Genomic DNA, 16,453 nt, shown 5'->3' with positions numbered 1-16,453 from the left:
GTAACTGCACTACACTCGTAGAGTTAAATTAACACTGATGTTACTGTGTATCTTCCCTCATCAACTCCTTTGATACGATTTGGAATGACTGCTATAATATTAATATAAGCCCTAACTAAGTGGAGCGCCATTACGCATGCAAATGAGAGGAAACAGTGATTTGTCACTCTGGTGTGTACGGCAGTGTTCCAAAATGCACCCCAGGGATGTGCTGCTGTTTAGGGCAGAGAACAAAACATCACACTTTGTTTGAAGGGTTCTGAGGCAACAGGATATGGAACTACTTATCTCTGCAGCAGAAGCTTATTGCAGCAGTTAAATGACAGAGTACCTGTCATGAGTGGTTGGAAACGAGGTTCTGCAATTATAAAACTATTTTAAATGAAATCATTGCTGTTTGTAAATCAGTTATTTTGCACTTTCATAGAGTTCCGTTTCATAGACCTTCCGCCTTTCATGCGGAAGGTCGTGGGTCCGAACCCTGCCTGAGGTCGACGTCAGCAAGGGCATGTGGTCGCAACGGGTTCCTAACGCCAAATCAAATGGGTTCTGATCTGAGCCAAGTCTCCTGCAGGCGGCGCATCTGAAGCCTGTCCTGGACAGGAGTCTCCGGGCGTAAACAGAGCCTTATATTAGAGAGTTCCGCCACTGAGGGGGCAGAAACAGCGTCGGTCACGTGGTTCATGTAAACTGGAAATAGTTACAAACGCCCATAGACTCCAATGCATTCCGTAAACTTACGGTTTAGGGCTTTGTCACTATTTGCCAATATAAGGCTATGTAGAGGACCTGGGCCGAAAAAGTGGACGGAGGTGACGTAACTCTCTTTGAATGGCAATGGACGTAAAAACAGATGATGATAGAGGTTTCACGTGACTTTTTTAACATTCCTTATTTCTTTTTATTACTTCTTACTTTTTTAACCATCCACATACTGAACTTCAAAGTTCATTTCAGGAAGTGTATTCTTTAATTAAAATCAAAGCAATGATTACATCATGAACACTCTAAAATGCTAGAGTCCATCAGCTCAATCCATTATCTAAAGAGGACAATAGTGCAGTATCCCACAAAGTGCCAGCAAGGCTTAAGTGAGATTCTCAATGGCGTATTGCTCATGTCAGTCGATCTAAGAACCTATTCACAAGTCAAGTAGTTGTAATGTGTGTCTCCTGCATTAAACCATCCTAACTGTTAGGAACAGTGGGAAGTTATCGAACAGCACCTGGGAAGCAGTTCAGTGTCTTGCTCAAGAGCAAATTGACTCGATACCGAGAGTAGGTGGGAATGAATCTTCCCAGTAGGTGACTGTCCTTTGAACCATTGCGAATATGCAATATCGTTTTGTCTCACAGTTTAGCACAAAAATGGGTTAAAATGATCTAAGTATAACCCAAAACTTTGACAATCACTTTTTTCTACCAAAGAGTTGGCCAGTACTTTAATATTCTTTGACATTTTTGAGAAACAATTATTGGAAGAGCAAGCTACTGTACATTGTGTCTTACACCCGTACATTTTTCAAGATACAGACACTGTTACACTTTTTTTCAAAGTCACATAAAAGTAGGACTGGTAACTATTCTGAGCTAGAGCCTAGCATCTTAATAGAGGTCACAACGGTCCAGGGTCGTTGTGGTATTTGTCACGGGCAGCAGCTCCACAAACTCCACAAAATGACAATGGTCAAAGATGCATCAACACCACAAATAAATACTCCCAATTGAGCTAGCCTACATCAGTTCTGTCCATTTCAATAGAGAGGGCAGTAAATGACTTCACTTTGTTTTTCAGCTGACTGTAAAAAAACTCCTGAAAGGTTTCCAATTCTCTCTCCCTGGCGGTCTTCAGTGTAACGCTGGCACAAAGAGGTGAGATGACTTAAGTGGGACCTGCTGCCTCCATTGTTTTCCATGTACACATTGCAGCTTTGCCAGCAAGGCAGTGGCAAGAGGAGAGACAGCAGCTGCCACACACTCATAGATAATAGATTGTTATGGCTTGGCTCTGTTAGAGGCAAGACGTCTCCAAATGGGTCTGTCTATCCGTCTGTCTGTCTGTCTGTCTGTCTGTTTGTTTTTTCGAGGGCTAATCTCGCAAAGCACTGGACCAATAAGCGCCAAGTTTCTTGGCCATGCTGTCAGTAGGCCAAGGAATTACGTTTAATTTTACAATGGACGTCAAAGGGCTGAGACCTTGCCTAAACATGGAGTTATAAAGTCATAGATTATTGACATCATATGCTGGCCAAATGAAGTCGAGAACCACATGGGAGCAACGCTGTTATAAGATGCCATCTTTTATTTACAATTTTGTTTTTAATCCCCAAATCAAAAAATGGGTCAAAAGCTAAGCTTCCCAAAAATTGTAAACAGGAATAGATATTGTACAGACATACGGGCAGGCAGGCAGGCAGGCAGGCAGGCAGACAGACAGACGATACAGAAATCTCCATATGGGCATAAAAGGGACATACAGATATTGTATGACAACCATGATTTGGGGCTTAAACTGGCAAGATTCTGCAAGGATGTGAAAGCATCATTACTTCCCTGTTGCTGTGAAATGAATTATTGATTTGATGTGAAGCTGTGTTGTGAAGTAGTGTTGTGTCTTTCCCTTTTCAATCTGATCCACACTAGGGGGTAGAGGATGTTTCTATATTAGTCTATGGGTACCAAACACATCTTTGTGGTTCTTTATTTATTATTTCAACTCTGATGGATTTATATCTAATCTAATAAGAGATCCACAGAGGGAAGTCTTTCCCTGTAATCTTGTGTCCCAACCCAGTTTCGAAAAATATGAGATCATGGAAAATGACTGTGCACACGCCGCATATCCAGAGTGCTGCAGCGTGCCTCGTCTTCAAACCTCCCTACATATTCACGCCTGCCTACATCTTCCACTTCTGCGTTCCTTTCAGTGGCTGCCCGCATCCAATCCAAAACACTGGTGATGACCTCAGCAAATCAAGGGCATGGCATTACCTTACCTTCAGGACATGATCCACACCTGCACCCCTTCCTCCACTAAGATCAGCTAAAGATCAACTACCCCCCTCAGTCAGGACTGTAGACTGAGACTCACTTCCCATTTTCCCCTGCAGTTTGAGAACTCACCTCTTCAGACTCTACTTCACTCCTAATTCCTTGTGTTAGGATGCCCGTCTTTGCGGTTGGAATTAGTACAGAGGCATGGTATAGAGTTCAACCAGACGGTGTATTTATTCACCAAATCAATACAGATAACGTTCAATCATTGTTTCCCCATTGACATGGTGGTGTCTAGCTTTCCACCCCTCTGCTCTCTCTGACAACTGGCAGCCTTTTATACCAGCTGCAGCTAATGAGCCTGGACTGCTCCATTCCAAGGGGTGTGTTATAAATCTAAACATAATAAATACATGAATACCTATACAGTTAACCCACATACACATATATTACAAAACTCTTAAGAACTACAACAATCATGATTCTTTTTCCTTTTTCCACACAATCCTACTATAATTCTAGTATTCTCTGTCTGTAGTGGGTCTGTAGTGGGTAGTGGGTCTGTAGTGGGAGTAGGTGAAGCTACCCGGTTCTCCTCAGTGGCTGGACCAATTGCTCTGATTTTGCACACAGCCATTGACCATTACCATCTGAACTTAACTGTGAAGCCCGTTTTTCAATTTCATCAAATCTCAGCTTCTTATTAGCGCTTTTGTGTCAAAGAATGTCGTCCCATAGTTGGGGCTGCCCAGCTATGGGACGAACTTCCTCCCGGGTTGCCAGATCATGTGCGCATATCCCCCCACGGATGCGTCGACCGGGTATGGTCTAGTACAATATAAATATCATCAATAGCTAAAGCACATCACAACCCCCCTCTGACCTCCTGACTATGGTCCAGCCCAATTTACTGAACCACAGCAGGTACTGTTAAGCATTCAATTAAACTCAACAATAAAACCTCACACTAAATACATATTGCACTCTCCATATTGCACTAAGGTAAACTGCAAATCCATAAAAGTACAAATGTGCTGTGCAAATATCATTCAATAAATAAGGGTTGTATCAAACATAAGTAACAGAGGGCCTCTCTCTGTTACACCTTGTATCACCTCCTTATTGCCTATTTCGATGACAGATGCCGCTATGTTGGTTACTTATTCACATTATGTTATATACTGTTTACTTGTTACACAAATGCTATGCATGTTACTTAGATAGCATGTTGTTTAGAAAGATGCTACTTGGTTTGATGTTTACCTCTTATCCTAGTTACTTTGTAGTAATTGATTTTACTCTATTTACTCTATTTACTTGACCATCTACCCTGTTGTTTGTTAACTAGGGTTCATGCCATGTACTCCGATCTTGCACTTTGTAAGAGCATCTGCTAAATGGCTAAATTGTAAATTGTGACATAACTGAAATATTCAATAGATAATATAAAAATAGTATAACATTTCTGAGATTTACTTTAATTACTTGAGGAAGAGGAAGAAAGTATCTTGTGAAAAGACTCCTTGAGTCTGTATTGTATTGTATTGTATTGTATTGTATTGTATTGTATTGTATTGTATGTATGTATTACTGACGAATTGAGTACAATAGGCCACAATGGAAACAAGCCCCTGCTGGGGCTTTTTGTGTTACCCTTTTATCGTAACCTTTGACTGTACTACCTGTACTGTTAATAATCTTTATTATAAAGTATTCAATCAATCAATCAATCAATCAATCAACATTCACATGATCTGATTTATTGTTTAATAATCAGAACATAATTGAAATGTCTAGGATAAAAAAATAAGAAATGAAACGAACAATGTTTATAAAAAAACTATGTAACAAGCAGAATCATTAGAACAATATTACTTTCCCAAATGAAAAGGAGTGAAAGCAACATTTGTTGCCATAGAAATATTCTTGTCTATGTCTAATTTATCCAAAAAGAATAACTTGCTACTGCCCACCTCTGGATATTAATAACTTTCTGAGTTAAATTAACAGTGGGCGTGATTTTACAGGGTACCTCATGTATTTAATAGCTACTCTGTTAAGCTCTACATTTAAAGTCAGAGCACCACAAATGTTCTTTTTTAACTACTGAAGTGTACTCATCAGTAGACCAATTCAATTTGTTCAGACTAATGATATGTTTGGATGACTGACATCAATGACTCAACTCAAATACAAATGAGATCTTTACAGTACTGTATATGTTTCCAATTCCCTTGTTAATTTTTGTGCTTGTCTTTTACTTTTGTGTAAACTGTAAAGGACATTAACTTCAAGCTTTCCAAATACAACGCATGTGCAATAAAATCTTTTACTGACTGAAGTATCATTAAAGTATAATGATAATATCAATTATTATTCAATGGATAGTTCAGATTTTGGGGAATTCTGCATATCACAGATCATTTATATTTTATTTCTACTTTCCCAGACTTCCTCAGTCAAACTCATAGGTGCCCTTTTGATGTCTTGCATGCATGCTTGAACACACAATAGAACAGCGGTTCCCAACTTTTATGAATCTGGGCCCACTTGAAAATCTTGCAAGCGTTCGCAGCCCACCCATCTGACCACTTAACAGGTTACCGTCTATCTGACCAACTTGACGCCAGGCATATAGATGTCCCTCGGGTCATCGGAGTCGGTCGGACGGTTCTCGAGATATGTGAATAACAGACGTACGTACAGAGATTTTGTGTATTTATAATAAGATGAGCCATCCATCTTTGGAGAAGTTTAAATATGTATTTTCCTGCACGCAGAGATATGAATAAGGCATCCTTGAACTTGACTTTGTCTGACTCTGGGTTAGGAGGGAAGACAAAAACGGAAATTTGAGGGGAAAAAATAAAGAAAGTGACCGGATAGTGTGTTTATTACATAATAAAATTACATAATAATTACATAATCCGACTCTGGTTGGGGACCTGTGTTGCATGTCCTTCTCTCTCTCTGCTCTCAGTTTTCCTGTCTCTGCTATCCTAAATAAAGCAAAAACTGACAGAAAAGCCAAACCACAATCCTGATTTACTTGTAGTGGCTCAGGGGTAGAGCGGCCGGTAGAGCGGCCGGATGGAAACCATGAGGTTCCCAGTTCGATCCTGGGCTCCCCCAGAGTTAGTGTCGAAGTGTCCTTGAGCAAGACGCTGAACCCCTAATTGCTCCCGATGAGCAGGTTGGTGCCTTGCATGGTTTCCTCCGCCGTCGGTGTATCAATGGGTGTGTGAATGGGTGAATGTAATGCACAATCTATGTAAAGCGATTTGGATAAAAGCGCTGTATAAATGCACTATTTACCATTTTTACTTGTAGAAATATGCCATTATCACTCACCCCATTGACAGGATAGGTCCTCCAGTCTAGTTCTCCGAGGACTGTGGTAGTGTCCAACAGAACCACTAAAAGAGAGTAGTGAGAGAGAGGTTAACATAATATGATCAGAAGCACAATCAGTTTTATTCATCACATCAGAGGTTAACAAGACAAATCAGTGGGTGAAATTCATTTTTGTGTAAGCTCCATATTTTTTTATGGCAACGCATCGATAGGTCCACAAAGCAGCAGGTATGTACTAGCCTGATTATCAGCCTGAAGCTGCGTGGAGCTTCAGTCTGACATTGGCTGCAGTGTCCGCGATTACCAGGGGGAGGGGATTAAAATTTCCCTAAACCAATCACAAGAGATCCACGGATCCGCCTACATCTGACGTCATCGCACAGCTTGTTTCAAGTAGTAACGGCTGCAACCTTGGATGACAGGTCTGCAGATCCTGTGTCTGCAGACAGGTCTGAGCGCCTCCAGGCGCGAGTGCCCGCAACGACCGGCCGAAGGTCTGCTAGTCGACTCAGCGCCGTCCGAGTTATGTACCGATAGGGACAGAATCGTAAATATTTTTGATGGGGACTGCGTTTGCCCCAATACGAGTATACATGAGTCACCGAAACACTAGGGGGCAGTAATGTCGGTCCTGCTGCCTCTGCAGGCCTGTCTGCAGACCGCCCCGCCCCTTCCCCCAGGCTGCAGCGGTTAGCTTCTCGCTTGTTTTAGCTTGTCGTTAGACCACTCCCACCTCCGACTCTGATTTGACAGGTTTTTCTTCGACCGTGAAAAGCCATAGACCCCTTAACAGACGACGTCATACTGGCTGCGTGCAGCCAGTATGCGCGCAACGAAACCCATTATATCAGGTCTCGTTAGGACGCGTCTCACTAGCCAACACACACAAGAGGGGGTTGGGGTGTGCTGAAACCAGTGCACCCCGAAACAGGTTGGGAATTGATTGCGTGAAACAATCACCTGTGCGTCCAGGCTCAATGTTAGTAAACAAATAATTGGTCTATAGGCTCACATTATGACACCAGACCAGGTATATACATGAGGTTAGACAAAAGGTGCAAAACGATGGAGAGAAGATTGGAGAAAGAGGTTGAAGAATGAATATAAAAAGCAGAGAAATGGATGTTGTAAAATAGGAAGACAGGTCAAAACTAAGTATGGAGAGCTTTTAATTTGAAACGACCGATTGCTTGCAATTATTATGAAAAGACATGGGGTTGGGCATAATGATAGAGGATTCCGATTTAGAAAAATGTTTAATTACGTTGAAAATAAATCTCTTTTACTTTGGATTGAAATGATTACAGTAGGTTGGTCATTACTCACACATTGTGCTCGTAAATATTTTTTTCGGTTCGCATATGCGAGTGAAATACTCACAATGTAGTAATGAAATGATAAGAAATCTGCGATTGGCAGGTTCATTGTTAGGCCCTCACTTCATCATTCAGTCAGTGAGTCAGTCAGTCAGTTGCAGTCCAGCTAAAAATAGTTATAAAGCTGTCAACAAAGACCTGACTGAGCCCTCAAATACCACATATGGAATAACAGCTCTTCAGTAAATGCAGGACAGCTCTATCAGTGCATGAGCAGCTTGACATCAAGGTGAATACTGAAGTAGTGGAGTATTCTGTGCTTCACAACGATAAACTACATGCATTAAGGGGGGAACCTTTAATCTTTCAAAATGCTGAAAAACTAAATCACAGGAACTTTAAAGCACCTTTAGAAATAAATAAAATGTCCACGAAAATTAATTCATAGAAAGAAAAAAAAGAAGAAGAAAAATAACAGCTGTCTAGTGTCTAATATGCGTGACCTAACCTCTGACAACACTTTTACAGAGCTGGCTACAACGTGGAAATTATGCTTTGACTTTAGACCTTGTGTTTCAGGCATTTTACAGTGAATCCCACTTCAAACCATAAGTATCCACTACATGCTGCATTCAAGTGTGTCCACATCTGGTCTGTGTGTCTCAGTGGATGTGCATGTTTATGTACGTGCACATTCGTGTGCATTTTGTTTTGTACAAGACCCATACCTAGATCTCATTCTCTGCACCCTGGTCACTGGTCTTAAGCCAGAAGAGAGCCCGCCTGAGCCAATTTTATATGATGAATGTGCAATTTCCTTTGTCTCCGCACACCCAGTTAATTACAATCTCCACCAATAAAAGGGGGTCCCACTTCAGTAGCCCACGTTATAGATCAGAGCTGTGTCCTCAGACAGCCTGTCATTCAAGCCTATGGTGGTCTGCTCCAATGCTTAATTTATACGCAATTGAACAACAGCGTCACACGCTGAACATAGCCTACCTAAGCTCACAAGGTGCCGCGTTGCATTGCGTTGTGCACTTGCAGATCTGATAATTCGGCACGACACCAGCAAGGTATATAATCAGGCTTCATGGTCCTTCTTGCTGTTTTGGAAAAAAAAAGTTTTACAAAGAGGCAAAACAGATACGCTTAAAGGAGCATTTCACCCCTGGAAGAAACTGCAATCACTCAATGGTAATAGTATTTGTAGTAGATAACAGTAGCACAATTTAAAATTTGCACCCTATGGCCAGAAAAATAATGAAATCTGTGTGTTTGACTAGGTTTTGACTGGACTGCTTATTACTACAATGACCATAATGATTTTGGTGCACTGCCCCTCCTTGTGGCAGGGGAGGTTCGGTGTGGGTGGGATCTCCAACAACAACGTTGAAACAGCATGGCAGTGTTGCCATGTCTGCTTATTATAAGCGGCTTCTTTCTAAAATGTAGTTGATATTTGGGCTTGTTTCCAAATGTTTTGATTGTTGTTTAAACCAGTGGTTCTCAATCATGTTCATGTATTTTTCCACAGTCCCCCATCTGAAATTATAATTTGTGCCAGGGAGCCCCTAACAAATATGTGTGTGTCAAAAATATTCCACATTTTGCACTTTTTCTCCCTCAAGATTTATTTGTAAATAGCAGATCTACAAGCTCACAAGTCACAATGGGTCGCGAAGCGTTGTGAGCTTGTAGATCGGCAATTTTCAAATATATAATATCCCATGTCTAGGTAAAGTGCTCTTGGCCTAGTTATCTTCTTTTGGGTTTGTTTTCATAGACCTGGTTGCTTAATTCTCTCACAATATCTGGCAACACTGACTGAAGAACGCACAGGTTCATCTAGTTACATATATGTCCAAGGATTCGTTAGTGATGTCATATCACTGACAAATCCTTGCTATCTTCATGCAGTTCTACTTCCGTGTCGCATAGTAGTGACATCACTGTCGAATCCTTGGTATTTTTATCCTAGCCTTTCGCGACGGTTTGTTTACCAGCGCTGCCACTACACGCTGTCTTTTTTTTTTCACGCTTGCGCTTATGAAACACTACAAAGGATTATTATTTCATGTCAACATTCAAGTACAACTATCAGAAGATAACTCAGGTAAAGTCTCACTCTGCAAGGGGGTTTGTCCGCTGGGCGCAGCTAATGGGAGTGACTGGCCGTGTGGGGACACCCCATTGGGGCGGTCTTTGGAGCTGGTCTGTGTGAGACGTGACGAGACAACATGTAGTGCGGAAAAGGAATGACATAACTTCTCGTGACGTAAATAACGTCACGAGAAGTTCGAAGATTACTAGATATCTCAAAACACAGATCATACACAAAAATAATAATAATTGAGTCCTAAACTTCATTACCATTGGGTCAGTTTCTTCCAGGGGTGAAATGTCCCTTTAAAGGTAGTGTGAGTGATATTTTGTGGTTGAAACAAAATTATTTTTTGGTTGTTAAAAAGTTAAATCTCTATATTCTGATAGTAATTATTGCTACAGTGTTTGTTCAGTAGCAGGGTCTCTCCAGCTCTTTAATAAAAAATAAATACATTTTCAGGTGGCTTGCCAATTTCATCTAATCAGGAGAGAGTGCCCATTTATCTGCTTCGATTTTAGACTTCCTGTTCCAATTTTGTCAGCTCATTCCTGTGTCATCACTTCCAATTTACGTTGTTTATCTTGCATCCTGTATGAGTTCTCTCTCCTGATTGGATCAAATTGGTATCCTGACCTAGAAATGTATTTTCTGTTTAATGTCAGCAGGCCTTTTCATAACCTGCTGGTAATTAAGGAGTGAATTTTAATACAACTGCCTTTTTGATTGATTGATTGATTGATTGATTGATTGAATACTTATGTACTGTTAGCAAGCTTGTTAACAGTACAGGTAGTACTGGTAGTCAAAGGTTATTATACTAAAAGAATAACACAAAAATCCCCAGGGAGCTTGTTTCCATTCCTTGATTCTCTTGTTGATTGATTTGTAATACGATAAGAGGCAGACTGAAACAGATCGAAAGGGGGGAAATTATGAGAGAATAGGAAGGATGGATCATGGAGGGATTTGTTAGTAAATGACTGCTGTTCCATAGCATGTCTAAAAGTATCAATATAATCTCTTACTTTATAACTTTTTAACTTTATGTATTCCTTTCTGGGACAGTGCATATTAATAAACATTTCAAACAGTAGCCTACACATGATTTGGGGCGTCCGGTGGCCTAACTGTCCAGGCGCATACACCCGTTCTTGATGACTTTTGCTGCATGTCTCCCCCCCATCTCTCTCCCCATTTCCTGTCCAAATAAAGGCATACAAGCCCAAAGAAATATCTTTAAAAAATATATAAAAAGAAACAGTACACATGATTTCATGTAATATGCCGGATTTAGCTAGAAGCTCATTTCCATCCGTAGTCCCACATACTGTACATACATGTCTCTGTGAACATACACGCATGCACGCAGGCACAATATGATAAAGTTAGACAATAATTCAATTCCAGCTACTATCTTCGGAGGCAGGGAATATGACCCAAAGCTGCACACTTCAATATGATGTACAGCGCTCATTTAATTATTAAACACACACACACACACACACACACACACACACACACACCAATGGAAACAAGTCCCCGACCCAGGACTTTTTTGTGTAATCCATTTAGCTGAAGTGTGTTACTGTACTTCCGTGCTGCTGTTTACATTTTCGTTATAATAAAGTATTTAATCAATCAACACACACACGCACGCACGCACGCACACACACACACACACACACACACACACACACACACACACACACACACACACACACACACACACACACACACACACACACACACACACACACACACACACACACACCCGTCTATACATCTATTTTGTCAGGACAAATACAATCATGACTGTATTATTTTGTTCATGGTGAGGTCTCACACCTTGGTATGGGACATTAGTACTATTTTGCAGTGATCTACTGCTGTAGGTGATAGCCATTTCAGAAGCCAGATGTTTATTGTTTGGTGGAAATTTACTATGGAGGTTTGTCACAAAACGTATATATGTGTTGCATTTTGCGCTTGAAAATCAGTAGTAGAGACATGACCACAAAGGATAAATAAGGATCAGGATGAGTGGTGTAAAGCCATCATGGTAGAGAGTGTTATTCATCAACATTGATTTCTACGTAGCTACGTTTTTCTACACTTACTGGCGTTCTTTATTGTCAGCTGCCCCATTTGATCATTTGCAGCCTACAAAATGCTGCTACTCATGAAAGCACAATGCGCACTTATACCACTTTCTCCTTTGGTGTTTTATTTTATACATACAACACATGTTACAATTAGACTCATTCTAAAATAAAAATGAAAGAATTGGCCATGGTAAAAATGCAAGGTGTAATATATTTAACCACGTAAACCTGTAAGGTGATCATTAACCACTGTACAAATTTAGACAAATTTGAAAGATAGCATATTATATAGAAATAATATAGATTTGACTGAGATCCTCCAGAAATCCAAGCATTTGTGCCCTTCCACTGCAATAATGTTTTGACTTCACCAGCCAATGTATGCTTATAAATAATTAACATAAATATAACATTATATTCTATATGAGATAATAGCCACACTAAAAAACAGAATGGCTATCACAGTTTACAGAGAGGTGGACAGAATCTGCCTGTGTACAGTGTATTCTCAGGACAAATCAGGAACCAGGGATGTCTATAGAACGTTGGATCTGATAGTGGGGTCCAGGGGGGGGGGGGGGTACCAGGGGGTTCCAAGCTAAATTTGTTAATAAAGCGTCTTTTTAAGCACTTTATAAATATTTTATACTTTGGCTGTTCAAAAATAGCAGATATAAATGCTCATAGTGCGGCACTCGATCTGCTATTTTTGAAAGATTCCTGGCACAAAATATTTTTGAGATGGGGGGTCCGCAGACCAAATACATATCATTTTGGGGGTCCTTGACATGAAAAAGTTTAAGAACCACTGCTATAGAATACGTACAGCACGAAGGCGTTCTACATTAAAGTGTCTGCCAGAAGTAAGCCGTGCTGGAAGGCCTGTTGAGATGATTTGCATTTGAATTCTTCCAAAAGTGAACAATAATGACGCATACAGTAAACGATCAACTCATTCTCACTATGTCTGTCTCTCCTTCAAGGCCAACACAAAAGTGTTTCAAGTGTTTACCTTGACCTGGGTAAATCGTCACCTATCCAACTACAGGTGGGTAAAACTGAATTTTCATCTACAATACTAAGTACGTGACAGTGTAGAATGTGTGCATGGTTGTTAGGCTAGAGCTAGACGCATTATGCACACACAATAAGCAATAAGCTTGTATATAGTGAAATAATTCAAGCATATGGTATTTTGATGCTTAAATGAAGGGCATGTGAGACAATAGATTACACTTAATACCATTTTAAGCTTTTAGGAAAAGTACTACACCTAATATTGTAATATAAATGTTAGTCTAATTAGTAAAATATTAGCAAAATGTGCATGCTGCTTTATTATGTTATATAAAGCCTATATGTTGAAGTGTAATAGGTTACTTCTAGAGTGTAAACAGGTTTCATCACAAATGTTACTTTAGTACAGGTATGATTCCCCTCTTGGCATTGGCCTTCATTCTGCCATCATGCTACTATTCTGTGTAAAGCATAATGCATAGACTACACACACACACACACACACACACACACACACACACACACACACACACACACACACACACACACACACACACACACAGATAATTTGAAAAAGGTGACATTTGGAATGTGAAGGGGTTATAGCCCTTTTTAAAATGTGTCAGACATTTGTCATTTTGAAAGGTATTTTAAACGGACTAGAGCAAACAATTGACAATGAAAATGTCAAGGGATTTTACAGTTGGATGTCAACTGTTTAATTAACACTTGCATGTGTGTGTGCATGTGCAAGGGAGCATACTCTGAAAGCTTGCTCATTGCTTACTTTTACTAAAGATCTGAAAGTGAAGTAGAGGAATGGTAAATATCAAAATATAATGCTGAACTCTGTCTCAACCTTTCTTGCCATCTAGCTCTCATAGCCTACCAGATATATTGATGAACAATGCTTGAAGAAGGCTACTAGTACTTGTGAAAAATAGCCTTAGTTTTTTGTTTTGTTTTCCGTAGCATTTGTTCCAAGACACTTTATGAATGACTGAAGAGAGGGAGTTAACACATGCACAGAAACCTACCTACATACTAAAACCTTTTTTGAATGATCACATTTAATTCATAGGTAGGGTAAGTGATATTTTTTCGTTAAAACAAATGTTTTTGTTAAAAGGTAAAAGCACTATATTCTAATAGTCATCATTGCTGTAAAGGTTGTTTGTTCAGTAACAGGAGTCTCTACGTCTCTCCAGGTGACAACATTTCAGCCAATCAGGAAAGAGTACCCATTTATCAGCTTCATTTTTATAGTGTTCCAGTTCTAATTTTGTCTGCTCATTTCTTTGTGTCATCACTTCCACATTCACTTATTTAATCTGTATCCTGACTCATGAGTTCTCTCTCCTGATTGGATCAAATTGGTATCCCAACCTGAAAATGCATTTTCTGTTTAATAACGAGCTGGAGAGACTCCTGTTACTGAACTAACAATATATAGCAATGAGTAGCCTACTATGAGAATATAGAGCTATTTAATACATATTGTAACCAAAGAAAATCACTTACCCTACCTTTAATCTGGAATAATCTATAGGATAGGCTGCTACTTTTCTTGAACTGACTATAGGCGATCAATGCACTGCATGGTGATTCATCCAGGTATATCTCTCTGCAATTTCAGGTGAACTGGTAGCTACTGGATAGACATGGAGAATGGAAGTTGACAGTTCAATTGCAGCATTGGGAAGGATAGGATTGCAGTGTTGGGAAGGATAGTTGGCAGGTATTTCCAGTGGTGGTAAGTAACTAAGTACTGTACTTAAGTACAATTTTAAGTTTTTTTTTTACTTTACTGGAGTAGTTTAAAATGTCAGTACTTATATTTTTACTCCACTACATCTCAGAGGCAAATATTATACGTTTACTCCACTACAATTATTTTAAACGTTAGTTACTAGTTACTTTGTAGATTTGGATTATTATTACAAAACATACAGTAACCACTTCAGCCCTATAGGCCATACATTTCGGCCGTTTGAAAATAGCAGATCTACAAGCTCACAACGCCCATTGTGAGCTTGTAGATCTGCTATTTTCAAAAGATTTGTATACATTGTATACATTTGAAAACGTATAATAATGAGTACTTTCCACTTTTGGTACTATACATTGCAGTATTGATACTTTTACTCAAGTAAAACATTTGAGTACTTTTTCCGCCACATATTTCTGATTATGATGAGACCAGACTGTAAATGTTACAGATAGCCTTTAAAAGCTTCAAACTACTGCAAACTATATAAAATCGAACTAGTGTCACTTTGTATTGTATCGCTATAGGCTGTGTGTTCTATGCCCTTGAAACTCACCTTGATTTGTGATACCTGGGTCCGACAGGATACTTTTAATTAAAAAGAAAAACACATAATAATTTCCACTCGACATGTTTGAATCGAAGGTCCTGTGAGTCAATGTTGAAGAAGTCTAATTCTGGACAGATGATCCCACACTATAAACAAGATTATGTGTTGAAAACAGGCTTCTGTAGCTTCCTTCATCCAAGCGATACTGTGGAATCCTTAGAAGTTGGTTCTCCATCGTTCTTCATCATCATCATCATCTCGATCCCCGCCATGAGGAGACGAAGGAGACTGGAACGGCAGGAACGCCGAGCCATTGCGCACACGACCAGTGGCTCTATAGATCTATAGATCTGTGCCTCTGTCTGCCTGTGTATGATCAGGAACAAGTTGAAGATAGATCGACGTGCACCTTGTACCAAGAGTGTACTTAAATCTTAAATTACTCAGCCCGATACACGCAGATCAGGTACTGTCTGTTGTTGGTGGTGAACCGTCGCGTCGAATGTAACCGACTCTCCAAAAACTGTAAGTGAACTTCGCTGATGCATCCAGTGTGTGTGCGGAGTGTCTACCTACAGGCTACACTCTCTCCGGATATGACTGATCTTGCCCAAAGATTCCTCGAGTCGGCTTTAGGTTCAAACCAGTACGCGCCTGTCTCTGACTATCTCTGTCTCTGACTCTATCTCTGTCTCTATCTCTGTCCCTCTCTTGTTCTGTCTCTAGTTCTATCTCTATCTCTAGGTCTCCCTCCTCTGTTCCTGGTGCGCTTCAGAAAAAACACAAGTGCTCTGCGCAGATTGCACAAATGTATGTTTTTCACACGCTGAAACTGGAGATTTATTTTTATAAATAAAACATTTTATATTCACGCGCGCACACACACACACACACACACACACACACACACACACACACACACACACACACACACACACACACACACACACATATATATATATATATATATATATATATATATATATATGATTTTGATACGTTGGAATTTATTTCACTTTATTATATCACTTTGATCATTTGCACAGCATGCTGTGAGCAGCACATTGCTTTAGATCACAAGATTGTGGCAGTACGTCTGCTAAAGAGATAAAGATTATTTTTTCTTCATTTATTAATTTTTAACAAGCTTTTATTGCTTAGTCAACGCAGTGTGTGTGTGTGTGTGTGTGTGTGTGTGTGTGTGTGTGTGTGTGTGTGTGTGTGTGTGTGTGTGTACGTGCGTACG

General features: G+C 39.9%; 1 protein-coding gene across 2 annotated transcripts in view; it reads right to left on the bottom strand.

The window, feature by feature from the left end:
- epha6 (eph receptor A6) overlaps positions 1–15,849 on the bottom strand; it is a 74,479-nt gene extending 58,630 nt beyond the window's left edge. For both annotated transcript variants that reach the window (XM_084060626.1, XM_084060627.1), the window contains exons 1-2: positions 15,214–15,849; positions 6,345–6,409 (exon numbers count right to left, since the gene is read on the bottom strand). In XM_084060626.1, the coding sequence (XP_083916752.1) occupies positions 6,345–6,409; positions 15,214–15,289 (141 nt within the window). In that variant the 5' untranslated portion in view covers positions 15,290–15,849. The remainder of the gene's footprint in view (positions 1–6,344; positions 6,410–15,213) is intronic.
- Positions 15,850–16,453: the final 604 nt, after the last annotated feature.

This window comes from Gymnoscopelus microlampas (genome assembly GCF_963454915.1).
Source record: "Gymnoscopelus microlampas genome assembly, chromosome: 1".
Lineage (NCBI taxonomy): Eukaryota > Metazoa > Chordata > Actinopteri > Myctophiformes > Myctophidae > Gymnoscopelus > Gymnoscopelus microlampas.
Note: the sequence above shows the minus strand (reverse complement) of the source record. Positions and strands in the feature narration are given on the sequence as shown.